This window comes from Spea bombifrons, chromosome 1, assembly GCF_027358695.1.
Source record: "Spea bombifrons isolate aSpeBom1 chromosome 1, aSpeBom1.2.pri, whole genome shotgun sequence".
NCBI lineage: Eukaryota > Metazoa > Chordata > Amphibia > Anura > Pelobatidae > Spea > Spea bombifrons.
The window spans coordinates 105,262,166-105,278,438 of NC_071087.1; the positions used below are offsets into that span (position 1 = coordinate 105,262,166).

Genomic DNA, 16,273 nt, shown 5'->3' on the forward strand with positions numbered 1-16,273 from the left:
TAGAGTATTCTCAGCTAATCGGTTTGTGACAAGAGGTCTCGCATCTCCCGGCGAGCACAGAAAGACATTTATACAGTATATCGTTGTATAACACATATACATTAAAAAAAGAAAATAAGTTTCAACATTTTCAGCATTAAATTAACAGCACATAGGTAAACTCTGAGAAACAAAACATATCTATATGAATGTAACGCAGAAAGGGAGGTAGATTGGGGGGAAACTATTTAGAAGTATTTGTATTAGCACCAACATATGCCAAAAAAAAAAAAAAAATGATTAAATGATTTTCCTCTGAGGTCCTCAAATTTGGAAGTGCTTTTGTTACAAAAATATATACTTTTAAAGTACTGCAGCCTCATTTAGGGGGGGCGAATGACAGTTGTGAAGGTCGGCGGTAGCTTGCTTGCTAATGAGATTACGAGTCTCCTGATAGTAAGTGCTCAGTATGAACAGGGCCGGATTCTCAATAAGGCACACTAGCCGCTTGCTTAGGGGTCTTTTCTGAGGGAAAGACGGAGGTGCTCAAGCGTAGCTGAACCAACCTCTCACAATGTTTTATCCACTTGTCGTCATAGTCACCCCAACTAACATGTTATTCTTTCTTATCTTGGACCCCATTTTTGGCCTTTCTTTTTTGACAGTAGGAACCGTTAATGCTTGTGCTCGTTGGCACCTCAAATGTAAATCCGGCCCTGAGTACAGGGAGAAGCATATTTCAGGTACAAGAGGGTGCAGCACAGAGGGAGACACGATAACATGACACAAACATCTAAAATGGCAGTGTCACGTGACACATAAATCACAAATCTATGACATGGTGACAAGAAAGAGAACCTGCAAGTAGCTTCACACACAGACAGGACACCAGCTAACACAAAATTCTTCATATCTGCCCATTTGGAAGAAAAACTATTTATAAAATCACGCATAGCGTGTGTGAAAATTTCAGTAACATACTACCACAGGGTTGTGATATGAACATAAAAAAATCATTCAAACATGTACCTTTACATGTATAAAATAACACCTATCATATAAGCAATATTTGCATAGAATTATACAAGTAAATTATACAATATTTAAGCAGCAGAAAAAAAATACACTGGATTTAATATCTAGATTAATCTTAAACTGTGGCAAAAATCCTGTACATTGTGTAAAGAGGGCAAACATGTCTACCCCATCTGTTAAACGGAGTAAAAAAAAAATCTCCAACATTATACTAACTTTACACTGTTTGTATATTACATATGTATACACCTTTTAAATATTTATAGCAATATTTAACACATTTTTACAAAATGTTACAGTAACAGTGAACTGTTTCTCCTGATGCAGCATATCCTTTCTTAGAAAACCTTCAGCAGCAATCATGAACCATTCTGGAAGTCCTGTCCCATCTTTGGCCATCAATGATTCAGGTGCATTCTCTGTAAAATAAAATATATACAAAGCCATTTTATTTTTGACATTTAATTCTGATGCACCCATTCAAGGTATCTCGAGAGCCACGAAGTGTGCATTGTACATCTAGAAAATGCAGATATCATTATATCTGACTGGTGACTTGAAGGCAAAATGTTGCCATCACAGCTTTTACTACAACTAACATCAATTTATTGAAGGGTAGTTGTTTCAGATCATTTAGTATTAGTAATGTTAACCACGGGGGAAGATGAGATATGTGTCTGAAGAAGGTGGCACGGCTTTCATTATATAACTAATTTCTTGTCCTGAAGTTTTCTTCAATTAGCATCTGAGATAACATAATAGGAAGGAATAATGATGCAAGGATAGTTAACATGATTGCTATTAACATAATTTGTGTTTTAATAGTCATAATAGTGTTTTGAAAAAGTGAAGTGAGCTATAGAGTAGGGCATTTCAATGACACACACACATATATGTATATATGTATGTATGTATGTATGTACATATATATATATATATATATAGGAACACATGGTGATCAATTTACCTTATTGTGAGCCATTTCCTTGTGTTCTTTCTTCGCATTCAACATCTTGCAGCTCTATCACTTCTACTTTAGAGTCCCTTCTCTCATAGCGCATATTAAAAGGCACATGGGGGTCCTCAAAAGGTCCCTGGTCATATTCATTGTAGCCACTGTAGAACGGGTGGCTACCATGAGCATTGTGGCTACACACAGAAGGGTGAACAGCAACAGTAACTGAAGCAGAGGCAGTCACAGTAGTAATAGGCTGGCAGTATGCTGGCACTGAAGTACCACTTGGAGCAAATGCAGTTTTTCTAATGTTTTGTGCATGAGATCTGTGCCCTGAGCGGTCCCTGGTATTAGAACCAGCATGTTCTTCAGTAGAAGATTCAAAAGCATTCCTTCGAGGTCTGTAAGGAGGTGGCCGCGATGCTTCCCGTGAATCCCACCTCTGATTCCGGCTTGGGGGCCACTGTTGTTGGGGTCTAGATTCTGCGTGCGTCCTTGGATTTGACTGAAGATTCCTGCTGTCTGGTTGGACAACCTGGAGGTTAAAATATACTATTTGAACAAAGGTCTACAGAAACAGGCATGGTCATGTCTTGAAAGATGCCATTCACAAGACGTGTTCGGCTACAGATCATATGTAAAAAAGCAATTGGATATAAAATACTATTTCTTAAGGGCATATAAACCATTGTTGTTGCTTCTTCACTTTTGGTAAACACACTAACAACAACACTAAAAAAAATATATACTCACGGTGGATCTAGGGAACACTGGATTTGCTGTTGCCTCCACAATAACTTGGTGGGGTGGAAGAGCAGAACCTTGATGTGCCTCATACTGATGCAGCTCCTCGCTGATTCCAGATACTGTGGTCTGGGAGCTGTATTCAGAGTCAGAAGAATCGTACCCATTCTGTGGTTGCCTCTGGAACACCGGGAACCTCACAATATTTGGCGGAGGATCTGGCATAGACAACCTGTCTCTTCCGTTGGTTGGAGATACCTAAAAAGGTATACGTATACATTTAGTTAACTATCGTGCAATTTTCATTATGTATTAAATAAACATGAAACAGCTCTTTTTGTGTGTATATATATATATATCTGAGGTATGCAACAATGAAACAAGAATACAATAATCTAAAATTACAGCAGCCCCAGTAAATTACAATGCAAAATGAAATATGAAAACTTATTCCGACCCAAAAGATTTTAACAAATCACATTAAGATTTTAAAATAACATTACTTTCATGTTTTAAGTAGGGACTGTTGTATATAAAAGAGCACCGGAAAAGCCAAGAATACTTCAGAACATTGTAATTGTATTTATTGTGTGCTTCATGATACCCCCTTGATATCTTTACTAACCTCAGGGCAAGGTCCAAAGAAAGACAGTAGAACAGGAAGCAGAACTAATCCATTTAGGACCCCAAGGAGAGTTAATATCGCCAGGACTGCAAAGAAGTACCTAAAGAAGAGCGTGATCCAAACATTATTTTAGCATCTTCGGTGATCAAATGAATAAAACAAAAACATATGCAAGCGGAGTACGTAAAATATTCACAAAATATAAACGCATGCACACAGAATATAAAAACTACAAAACACGTCATGACAGGAGAAAGATATTAGTAACATTTAGGTTTTTACCTTAGCCGCTACATGCCACACATCAGTGTTAGTTAAAAGAAAAGAAAAATTGTTTATATGGTTAAACGTCACACAGCCATTCACAGAAGTGTTACACAAGACACAAAATATGGAACGAAAACTGGAAAAAAAAAGAAGGAATAGACCGAAAGCACAAATACAATACCAATCCCTCCCCTGCTTTCCCCATTAGCGGGATCCCAAAAGATAGAAACAAATGACAAGAAGGTGGGGGCGGAGGGGAGAATTTAAACAATTTGGTATAGAGGGGAATAAGGACCACTTCTCCCAGTGCCTAATCCACTGTGAAATGCTCGTGGAAATGTACCGCACAATCTCTAATTAAATCTCAAGTAGATCAGGTAAGGGTGTTTTATGCCGTCTTTTAATGACTATTCACCTTCTAAAATTCTGTGTATTTCAGTAAAAAACAAACAAAAAAAAGAAACTGCACACATATTGGACAGGGGAACTACGCTTTTGTAAAAGAAAATGCTTTCCATTCTGTGTGCTTCAGCATTGTATAGAGAAAGGGTTCCTTACAATAGTGGGGCTGCATTGCAGGCTAATCTTTTGTTGGCCAATTTAGCATCTCTGAATACACTTGTTTTGAGCCAAACATAAAGGCTTAAGTAACGAGCAAGAAGCAAAAAAAAATGAACAAGTAGATGATTCTCACCACTACGAAGATCTATGATCAGGCTCATTTATGAACGCCATGTTGGAATACTCCTCAACTCGTTATTTTAATAATTAGATGTGCAGCAGATTAAAACGCCCTATCTGTCCATCTTAAACAACTCCCAGTTGGTGTGTACGTACGAACGTGGACAGTACGCACATTTGGCTGGATGGGCCTACTACTAGTCATAAGCTCACTCAAACTATTAGCAAATGCTACTTTTCTCAATGTTAACGCAACACCCTAACAACCAGAGATGGATGAATGTATGCAAAGACAAGCTTGGTATTTGTAAAAGCCAGACAAAAACCTAAGAGCCATGGACTCCTAGCTCCAGCTACATTAATCCCGCTAATACATAAAATTCTAAAGGCAACATAACTAGGGAAACTGTTCTCACTCCATAAATCATATGTAACAATGTAATCATTATAAGTGTATCTATTACAAAACGGGTTAAGCACTCATTGGTTCAATTAGAATGCTTGTTTTCATTTTTTTTTTTTAAACAAGATTTCATATTAAATCACAAACATACAAATATCCCGGTTCCGTAAACATCTTGGAAAATCTTAGCTCCATTAGCACAATCAACAAGCCAATGTCTTCTTCAAATGTAAACCATGCAGAACTTTAGACTGGGATTTGTATCAACAATGGGCCCCAGAAACATTTTGCATGTCATCCATCTAAGGCTAGAATAAACAACCAAATTATATTTCTGTCTGCTTCGCATATACAATGTTTATTAATTTGCTCCACTTTAGTAGAGCACATAGCTGAGCTAATCTTTATGCCTTTCCAAAAGTTTGGAACTCTTGGTAATCCCCTGGAACAATTCAATAACGTTTGATCACTCCACATCCACCCTGGATAAAATAGGGGCAAACAAAGCCAGGCTTCCCATGAGTTAAAACATATATATATATATATATATATATATATATATATATAAAATATATAAAAAATGTGTTTTAAACAAGCCAATTTTTTCCAGACACATCAGGTAATCCTTTCAGAACAATAACACATTTTGTCAGATTTATTCCTGGTTTAGTAAGATGTTTTCAGATTTCCTTCAAAAATCATCGACTGCCCTCGACAATTAAGTTGAAATCGCTAATATCACATGGGAACGGCAAATTTCCAAAATGCTGGGGATTTTTCCCAGGCTTAACGTTGTCAGAAACACTAGAGACGTAATGTTCTTGCCACACCATTTCTCAAGTTTTGTATACAGAACTTTCCCCGAATGTTAAAAACATATAAAAATGAGTGTTCTAAAATCCACAGTCACAGAACGACTGGAAATCGTCATGCAAGTTATTTTCTCAATGGTTTGTCTATTTTAACTGGAACAATTTCGTCTGCCCATCCTCCATTGGGTTCTAAGCCTTCTTTCCAGGCTTATTTTCCCATTTTTGTCACAGCACTCAGCTACAATGAGCCAGTGTTACTACTAAGATTAGTCATTTCACAGAGCTCCACAGGTTGTTTGTAATAGAAAGGGATCTATTACGCCGCACTTATCAAATTCCCTTCAAAAGAAAACCTCCTCAGAGCTGACAAACTTACATTCTTAATTAAATCCACAAGACAACAGCCTTCCCTTTAAGGCCCTCTCCTAAGCATCCAACGTCATTTTGCTTCCTAAAATGAACACCAGTGATAATGTCCCCATTGTACGGCGCTGCGGAATATGATGCTCTATATAAATTAATGAATAATAATGTCCCAACACTGCATAGATTATTATTTTAATATAGAATACGATTTTTTCCTGCTACCCAGAAATGTTAATTTTTTGTAGTTTTTTTTAGCACCGATTACAGAAATAAATTGTACCTAATTCATAGGCATCAATTTAAAAAGGTGTATAGTCAAAAAGACTCAAAAAGAGGGACTTATCTACTAAATATAATGTTGCTATATCTACTACCTGCAACACTGAATGAGTTTCAGCACCCTCTATTTTTACCTGTGCTCTTATGCTATTAAGCTGAGCCCTTTCACAATTTTTCTAAATTGTTAAAAAAATAGGCTTACTACTGTGTTTGAACAAGGTAAGTCACACAAACTAGTACTAATGTCAAACACCACACTGAGCAGATTCTTTATGGCAGAGTTAATGAAGTCCTGCATGTACAATGAGATGCTTTCCTTCATAGGCTTTCATTAGTCAGCGTCAGTATCCGAATATGAGTTTCTATTTATTTTCTTTACCAAAGGCTGTATGATAAGGAGTCAGAGTGTTTGTCTAGTAGACCGGGCCAAGACTTTGCGAGGAGGAATACAATGAAGTATTTCTTACCTGACAATGAAATCAAACTCAGATCCAGCCAACATGAGAACGCCCAGGAGAGTAGAAACAGCCCCATCTAACACCGGAGCAAACATGTGTTCCAATGCAAGGACGGCTCTTCGATTCTTGTCACCAATAGCAGTAAGAAATGCCTGTTAAGGATACTTATGATGTTAAATACTTCCTCGAAAAAAGGGAAACGAGCAGAGAGAACAGCTAGTGTAGATCAAAAATCTAGTTTGCCTTAAAATGAGACACTATTGCGCTATTGCTATGAAGATATGTATACCTGATATTAGTCTTTTAAATATTATACATTACCATTTCTCGCCTCATTAGGTCAAGTTCTAATAATTAGATACCATGCTGGCAACGAAGGTTTTTCTCCACGTAATATTCTTTATAAGCTTAAGAGGTACAATACGTAGCTGTACTTACCAGAGCTACGTGGACAGTGAATTCCACGCCAATGCCGACAGAGGCGATCAGGATTACTACTGGGACTGCGCTTAGCTTAATTCCGATGAGACCCATCATTCCAAAAAGCTCTACTGTCATGAGGGCTAACACCATAACCTATACCGAAAATGCAAAACGGAAATGTCAGATATCAAAATAATTGGATACTAAAAAAACCAATCATTTAGCCAGATGCATATATAATTAACTATTTCGATGAATTCTCAATTGAAAGCTTCTAACCTAGGTTTCAAATAGTGCTGTACCTAAGGATGGCATGCAGTTTCGATTGGGTTGCTCATGGAAAGATCCAGAACTTAGTTTCTTCAACAACATAACAATACTGCACTTTGTATAGCATTTCTGACAGTTCCATGTTTAGCCACAAGAGGGATTATAAATAATCCCGACCTTGTTTGCCCTCTTCCTTAGCTCATATAAAGTGGATTATTGGGGTACAGAGATTAGTGAATTACTGTAGAGTATGTATCGCAGATTTAGCTGAAGGAAGGAAATAAGCAAAGAAAGGGCACTAGGGCAAGAGAGGGAACACGTATGAAACAGGCTTTAAAAGACCAAAAGAGAACAAAGGAAAAGACTGAAATAAGAGGGAGAAGATGCAAGTGAAGGAGAGAAAAAAGCCTGGGAAAAGAAAGAAAGCAAAATAATCCAGTAAAGGGGCAGAAAAAAAATAAACATATCAAACAGAGGAATATCAAGTTACAGAGAGGCCTCTTAGGTTTGATGGAACATGTTTGGAATTGATAAGAACAAATACATGGTTACGAATGAGGCTCCTTCAAGAAATACAACATGCTATCAACGCAGCACTTTATAACACCACTTTGAATACGTTCCCATAAATAGTAAACTTTTACGGTTTTAACGGCAGATTTTTTAGCAGGATTTATTGGAGCCATCTGCGTGCTTTGGGTACTTCTCACCAGAAGCACTGTATGTGAGGCCTAGAAGAAACATCGTGTAAACCGAGCTTCCAGGCCTGGTGTGGAGGAAGGAACATTTCACTGGTTGTTATGGTGACTGCACATTTATACTACAGCTAGTTACTGCATAGTTGGTCGTCTACAACCAACCACGAATTTTCACTCTCAAGTCTTCACTGAGAGGGCATTTTTTTTTTTAAAGAAAGCACAAGTAAAGTCTGTTCTTGGTCAGTGTAACCTTCTCATTCAACAATGTCATTTATATAGGGGAACAGAAGCTGGAGCGGGGGTTGTGAGAGGAATATAATCCTTGTGCAAATTCCGCAAAGGTTGATTGTTACACGCTAAATTCCAAGTCATCTAATTACACCCATTTATTAAAGTGTTGTGAAAAGCCTACGACAACATTAGCGGTCTAACTTTACAAGAGAAAATATCCAGCTGATTCCCAAGGGATATGGCCGAAGCACTCATGATCCATTTAAACAATGTATGTCGGAAAAATATATAATGAGGGTTGTGGATATGTCCGTTCTGGTGGAGCAATCCCGCTCGACTGGTTGCTATGGTGATTGCTTCACCTTTTTATTTTTCTTCTTTATACATCATCTGCAAAGTGTTTGTGTACATTATAAAAAAGAAGGAGCACAACTAAAATTTGTGATCTCACTTTTAGACTTTTTGAAAGATATGCTTGCTATTATCTTTGTTGGGCAACCACTCTGCACTTGGGGAGTTAAGTTTTCAACATACGTATTGTATAATTCAGCTTACAATTTTCAGCATATGTGAATTTTAAAATATTTAACTTTTTCTGTTTACGAGCAATTTACAGTACAATCAGCATGATTGAACATGTAAAAGAAAAAAAAAAAAAAAGAAGTGTGTTACAAGGGGTATAAATGATTACGTTTGTAAAGGTTTACTCTGTAGCTATGAACCCTCCCTCCTCTTCCCCTTCGAAGTCGAATAAACATATCATGAATGATGTAACATACTTTATTCCACCAGAGATCCAGACATAAACAAGCCTTGCTGGCTGTAGCAAGATCTATGCCAAAAGGAATTTAACTGCAACAAAGAACCTTATTAACTTACAATGATTCCAGCAGTCCAGGGGTTCAGGAGAAAAAGGGCACACACCAGAAACGTGCAGGCCAAAACCACGCTAATGGACAGCAGCAACCAATGACGGAGCCCGATGTACTGCTCCCAAAACAGGAACGGGTAGCCGTTTGGATAGCTTGACAGCCCAAGGCTGGTGTAGTTGTTGCAAATGGCTCGAACTTTTTCGATGGCTTCCACAAAATCTGACGTTTCACGCAGACCATTGAGGTAGAAAGGAAACTGGGCGTACTCGATGGGCTCAGCTGCACGAACTGCCGAGAGGAGAGGAGAAAAAGCACAAAAAGAATTAATAGATATATATGCTTTGGTTAGTGGGTTTTGGAAAAGGCAGACGTAGACTGAAAAATGAATGATAATACAAAGACATTGAAATTGGGATACTTTGACAAAAACACCTTTGTTTTGGGAAATATAGAATTGGACCATTTGACCGGTCTTAGATTTTTCCACAAACAGTAATGAAAATCGCATGCAAATAACTCTCACACACACACACGCATATTTATGTGCACACCAGCACTTGAGTTAAGCAAGTGTAGTTGTGTGTTCCAAGGCATGCTGGGTCACTCGGGTGACTTGCTAAACACGATTTGCCTTATTATAATCTCAACTATAAATTTTTATTAAGACAAAGCTTGGCTGGCTGCCATGTGGCCCCAGGGTTCAGCTACGGTAAAGCACAAATTTTCCTTTTTGCTTTTAATACTGTATTTCTTAGAGTTAATGGAAATAACCTAGGTGTAATTAGTTATCAGATCGACCAGGGATTAACCTACAAGAAGACAGAAAGTGTGCGTCTGCCAGCCACAATACCCTCGCTGCCAGAAAGGAGTAGCGGAGGTGCAAGGAATAAAGCTATGAGTAAAAGCTAAACAGAACAGGCATGGGAGCTGGAATCCTTTAGAACACAAGTAAAAAAGCACTCTTCCAACTTCCAAGCTTGGCACACACAGCAGAGAACTTTTTCATTTAGCTTCTTAAAACACACAGAACATGCTGAAATAAATATGCATAGGATATTCTACTTGTTAATTAGCATTGTTGGCTCTTTTAAAAAACTAATAGATTCTGGGGTTTTATTTAAAAAAGCAGGTTTTTGTTCCACATAAAATGTAATCATAAAATGGTTGTCAGAAATAAAATACACCAGTGTTCCGAGAGTCGTTCTAGATCTGGGCAATGTCATTGAAAAGCAGAGCTGGGGTGGAGGAAACTGTTCGTAAACATTTTAAAGCCAGAGGCAAAATCCTACTTACTTGTCCTGGTATCCGGCATGTAGTCTGCTCTGTCGTGGACCCATTCAGGGGGATGAGGGCGGATATTGGCCTGGGAAGCCGCGTACGCTACAGGATCATTACTCACCCAGGCCGTTAAATAGATGTAGAAAGCATTAGGGTGAATGATCCCATCTGCGTCAACCAAGCGCTGTTTAGTTAACTGCCGGAGAAAAAGAAGTAAGAATTTAAAAACGCAGCCTCCATGTTTGTAGCCACCAGAACAAACTCATAGTTAAGAACAACTCATAGTTAACCTTCCAGTTTCCCGAAGATCGGTTTTGTTGGAAGTATTTTGTGAATGGAGTTGTATTAGCGTCTTTCTAGGATTTTTGCCAAATGTATTCATGATCCCAATTTCTCTTTTTCCTTTTAAGACACAATTATGTCCCAAGCATTTTAAGGACCAACGTGGGACCGATTCACATTTTAAGCAGATATCGATTAAACAATCTGATTGGGCTTCATTTATTTACACAGGCACACAGTCTGCCAGTAGTGGATATCATTGCCCCAAGCCTAGAGATATATAGCTTTTGTGCCAGTATTGTATGGTGATCAATAGTATCTACTGGGGGGGGGCACACCCTTAGAAAAATTGGACAACGAAATTCATTCTTCACGGTTTGCCAATAAAACATAAAGCTCTTTAAGGCCACATAACTTTTGCAGATGTGTACATCTCTAAGTATGCTATTTTTAATTGCCCTCTTTAAACAAGGATTCAAAAAGTCAGAAGAGCCTGTAGCATATGAAGTTGATTTGTTTTCTTAAAACAAAAATGATAAACATCTCGGCTTTTTAATTACACTGGATCCAAACGGAATGGCAGTGGATAAACAGTTGCTGCATTCCAGAGAAATACGACTCCCCACCTAACAAAAACAACCCCCCCCTCGTTCCCCTTCTAATTACACTAGCGACCATGTTCCTTGTTGCATCCAAGCCCCTCCTAATGGACCAGCATGTTCAACAAATGTCCACAGCTGGGTGGAGGGGGTTCTGGGGAGGGATGACCAAGCTGGAGAAACATTTTGCAGAAACAAAGCCATGCAGGGGGGAAAAAAAAAAGAAAAGAAAAAGCCTGGCAAACATCCTTCTGCACGTCTGGGTGCAGTTAACCTCTGTTGTTAACACTGAAGGAAATGCCACCCAGTAAACGAAAGAGAGCAATAAAAAATAAACCATCTGTAGAAATGCTGCTATGACTTTCCATCCATGATCTAATCTCAAATATCTCTTACTGATAATCAGACAGGTAGGCTGCTTCATTTAAAACGTGTGACTCCGGGTCAACCAAGAAGCCAACGTACAGCATCCAGAGAATTCCCTAAGGCACCAGCAAATACTTTGGGGACACTACTTTTACAAGGAAGGCTACAGAATCTCAATGAAAAAAAAAAGGAAAATTCCTGGCAAAAATCCAAATCTAGAGGTCTTTTGAATGAAATGAGAAACAGTGACAGCAGCACGACTCTTTTTGCCATAAAGATTTGACGTATCTGGAGTTTATTAATTGTCTGGGGATGCAATAACAGCGTGTCTTCAGGATGTGTCTGGCAATGTACATCTCTACTGAAAAAGGCCACAGCGGAGAGAGATTTATTTTTGTACTTCCGTAGATTTTTTTTTTTTTTCGGGACAAATGCAAGTTATTCTTACGGAATCAGGTTTGAAATGGTAAAAAAAACAGTCAATTAATTGAGTTCCTGGACTTTCTAGAGGAAAGCAGGATACTCCAGAAGAAACAAAAATACCATTACTGAAAATATAAAAAAGAACATTACCGTTATTTAAAAAGTTGGCTGTTTTTACTCTTACTAACCCCAGATAAAGGTACACAATTGATTGTTAAATCTAGTGAACAAAGCCTCCTTTGTTTTATCACAAATTTCTGGATGTCATGCTTGTCTAGTGTACAGCGCTATGGATATCATAACCGATAACAGTATTTCACAGAACTTCTTTTTACCTGACTGATGTCAATGGGTTTATCTGAATTGCCAGTCTGAATTAAAAGCTTATATGCAAGGACTGCATCATCTGACCCGTTCCGGTAATTGTTATAGGTAATTATCCCAGCATTCCATTCACGATCAAAAGTATCTTGCAGTCCTGAATGTAAAAGAAAGAAAAACGTGTATGAAGTTTCAACTAGAAAACGCCCAGCAAACAACAGCTACCACATCAGCACAAATAAAATCTGATGGACTTTACGTTCCATGTTTGGGGGAGCTTAGAAGAACAGATATTTCCACATTTCAGGAAATACAAATGTGTAATTAAATATACATGTGCGAGAACTGAAGATGATGTTATGATTTGTTTCTTCGTGGTCCTATTATTCTTGTGACCCAGTGAGAGACAGAGAGGTAAGAACAGCTTTAGAGAGACACAGCAACAGAGAAGAAGCGTTCACTCGGTCAGGATAACAGGACACTCTCTGGTTGAGCATATTGAGCAGGAGGCAAGAAACCACCTCTGGCTACTGTGCTGCAGGTTAAAAGAAAGATGTAGAAACCAATAAAAAAAACATGAACTTTTGGTCTTCAAATAGCATCTCAGCTGCTTCTTGAGCACAGTGTGAGTGAACAACGATTCTCTGAATTTGTTCCATCTGTTCAACTTGTGCAGCTAATACAAGAAGTGGGATCTGCTGCCAGCATGTGTAAAGATCACAGCCAACATCTATTCACTCTCAACTGCTTCTCCGCTCTTTGCCATCCTTTCAGAGCGAGAGAACTGAAAGGAGGGGAATGAGTCTTCTCTTGCTCTCTCACACACACACACACACACACACACGCACACACACACACACACACGCACACACGCACACACACACACACACAGTCAGTGGCAGGCAGGTGATCTAGAGCATGTCTGGAACAGAAAGTCATAGCCCAGTGCTTACAGAATGCTGTACGGTTCTGCACTGATGTACGGTATTTAAAAGAGAAGAGCACGCAAAAAATGGGGAGACTTTAAAGGAGATATGTCCATAAATAAGCTCCTTGGAAAACTCTTTGTATCTTGTTCTGATGGGTTTGACAATAAAAATAAGGTGTAAAATAACGATTTACACTCGTCAATTTTGTTGCAAATAGCTTTACAGAGTTGTGAGTTATTGACACAAAATACACAACGTCATAAGGTACGTTACTGATGTTTTCAGGCTGAATAGCCCTTACTTCAGCTTAAGGAAATTAAGATGTAAACACAAGAGGAGGTGCCACGTGCTAAACACGCATGATCTTGTCACTTTTTTCTGCAGCAGTATTTGAGGATGAAAAAATACTACTTTCTTTTAAATAGTAAATAACCAATCCTATTTGAAACATTGCGTTTACGGAAAGCTGGTAAAACACGGCAATATTTTGCAGGGTGCTTCTATAGAGCATCTGTTAGATTCTATGACATGAATGCAGCCGTCAGGACGTTCGACTCAGGACCTTTTCTTCAACCTTCCGAATTTTACTAGTATCAGAATAAAAATGGAGTTTTCCAAAATAAATAAAAAAATAAATAAAAAAAAAGAAAATCGCAATTTTCTTTTTAAAACACAGGTTTTTGCTTAATATAATGTAATGCATGTCAGTCGGCCGCATATTAGCCATTTGTATGTGCTCTAGCTGTCTTGGCCTAATCTACCAGACGAGAAGACTCCTTATTATACTGCCTGTGGTAAACAATAGCATGGCTTAGTCTTAATCACCCAGCCGGAAGACTAATGGGAAGTCTATGGAGGGATGGATTTTATTAGCATTGCAATAAAAATCTGCTTAGTGTGGTGTTTGAGCAGGGGAAAGCCATCCAAAACGTAACGTGACTGACAACAATGGCAGCCTCCAGGTCTGCAGATAAAGGAAGTTTATAGGAACAAAATGAGCTAAAACCAGGTTTTTGTCTGTGCGAAACCTACATCGCTGTATACAGCACTGCAGTTTATGCTCAAGGAGGAAAATATTAGATTTTCCGTAGGACTTTCCCTTTAATGTTGTCTTTGGCTTCTCTCAGAAGAGGCATTCTTTGCATTGTATGGTCCCCCTGGCAGTGAAAGACCGAGACAATCTAACTAGCAAAAACTTGCACAGATCTTAGAACAATGAAGCATGTCTCGCAGAGATTACGCACAGCTAGACCTACCCCAGAGGATTATGTGGCTGGAAATGCAATACCACCCAAGTCTACCCAGCCACAAAACCACAACTTACACAGAGTGCACTCCCGGTAAACAGTCAGCGACGTCATTTAGAGTAAGTCAGGATATGCACAAGACCAAAGCAACTGCACATGTTATAAAAAAAACACCACCACATCTCCTTCCATGATTGCGGCTGGATTTATCAGTTATTATTTCCACATTTCCAGTCCTAATATATAATAGCTTGCATAAATACCAAACTAAAATAGATTGACAGATCTACACTTATGAAATGACATTGTTTATATTTTTATTTATTATAATATATGTATATATATATATATTATGATGATGGTACATACCTTGCAGCCAGTCCCGAAAGTAATGCAACCACATTTTGGGAAGCTGTTTGTCACCCTCCATCAAGACGTACTTTACATTGGCAAAACTGCTGTGAAGCTCATAAAGCAGTCGCTGCGCACGGGGGTAGTCTGCTTTCTGCGTCACCACGTACATGTTATAAAATGAGAAGTATTTGAACTGTGCCGCGATAAAGTCGTATTCTCTGGTCTCTCGGGGTACGATGTCCGTCAGATCCAGGCCATCTCGCACGCGAGTGGTGCCGTAAAGGCTGAGGCCAAGCAAAGCCACGAAAAAAAATATTACAGCAACCTGCGGATAGGAAAGAACACAACTGATTATACTTAGGGCTAACATACATGGGTGCTTCCCTTCACATTTCTATAATAATGTTTTCAAGGAGGGGAGAATATGGCAATTTAAAAAAAAACATTGGTTGCCAAAGGCGTCTACAGAAATCATGATGTACGCATAGAACAACAAACCATTGGATATAAGTGGGTAACTTAAAAGGTGTGGGGGGAAATAAAGGCAACATTAAGTGGCTTGTTTAATTGATAAATAAAAAAGGGCTTAAAAGACACACTGTGACTTTACCTTGGTTTTTGGTTTTAACAGGAAAGGGGCGTAATGCTTCTCTGCAAATGTAGAAAGCGTCCATTTCGTACAAGGCGGTTCAATACAGTGCAATCCGGCTTCCGAGAACTGAGAAAGCAGGTCCCGGGTGGAGCTGGTACTTTCAGGGACTGGCGGGTTCGCTTCGTGGGGGGCAGGAATGGCCGGCTGTACGGAAATTTCAGAACGCGGCTCTGCTGTGGTGTAATACGACTGTGTCCGTGGGTCGTACTCTGTCCGAAGCTGTACGGTTGACTGCATGGTGATTTGGGTTTCATGGGCAAAGCTGTGGCTGCTGTACGGTGGAGGGGGGCTGTAGTGTGTGCTTTCAGTATTATCAGCATACGCTTGGGGTTCAATCTGAATCACTCTGCTGACACAGGGGCTGGAAGACAAAACAAATACACCTGTTAGCATGCAGGTCACTTCAGCCTCAAACACAGTTTTTATAGTAAAATGTAGATAAAAAAAAAACCTCAAAAAAATAAAAACAGATTTTAACCCAAAGCCACTCTGCCTCATTTTAAAGCTGGTATATAAACTCAATATCATGGCCGGATATCTGTCTGACTTTTCACTGGGTAACAATTATAATGACCGATACTCAATTTACCAGCAATCTACTCGCACAATGCTGGAGACTTTGATGCAAATGTGCAGATACTAGGACAGAGCCACCTAAATGGCTCATGGAGGAAGAAACGTTTAAACTAAACAAGGATAACAAGTCATTGTTCTATTGGCGCTT

General features: G+C 38.9%; 1 protein-coding gene across 3 annotated transcripts in view; it reads right to left on the reverse strand.

Moving 5' to 3' along the window:
* Positions 1-899: 899 nt before the first annotated feature.
* Positions 900-16,273, reverse strand: part of PTCH1 (patched 1) — a 44,572-nt gene continuing 29,198 nt past the window's right edge. For all 3 annotated transcript variants that reach the window (XM_053467480.1, XM_053467473.1, XM_053467488.1), the window contains 11 exons: positions 15,508-15,910; positions 14,913-15,222; positions 12,382-12,524; positions 10,392-10,572; positions 9,106-9,386; positions 7,043-7,180; positions 6,614-6,756; positions 3,339-3,438; positions 2,723-2,971; positions 1,982-2,504; positions 900-1,433 (listed from right to left, as the gene is read on the reverse strand). In XM_053467480.1, coding sequence (XP_053323455.1) covers positions 1,983-2,504; positions 2,723-2,971; positions 3,339-3,438; positions 6,614-6,756; positions 7,043-7,180; positions 9,106-9,386; positions 10,392-10,572; positions 12,382-12,524; positions 14,913-15,222; positions 15,508-15,910 — 2,470 coding nt within the window. In that variant the 3' untranslated portion in view covers positions 900-1,433; position 1,982. The remainder of the gene's footprint in view (positions 1,434-1,981; positions 2,505-2,722; positions 2,972-3,338; positions 3,439-6,613; positions 6,757-7,042; positions 7,181-9,105; positions 9,387-10,391; positions 10,573-12,381; positions 12,525-14,912; positions 15,223-15,507; positions 15,911-16,273) is intronic.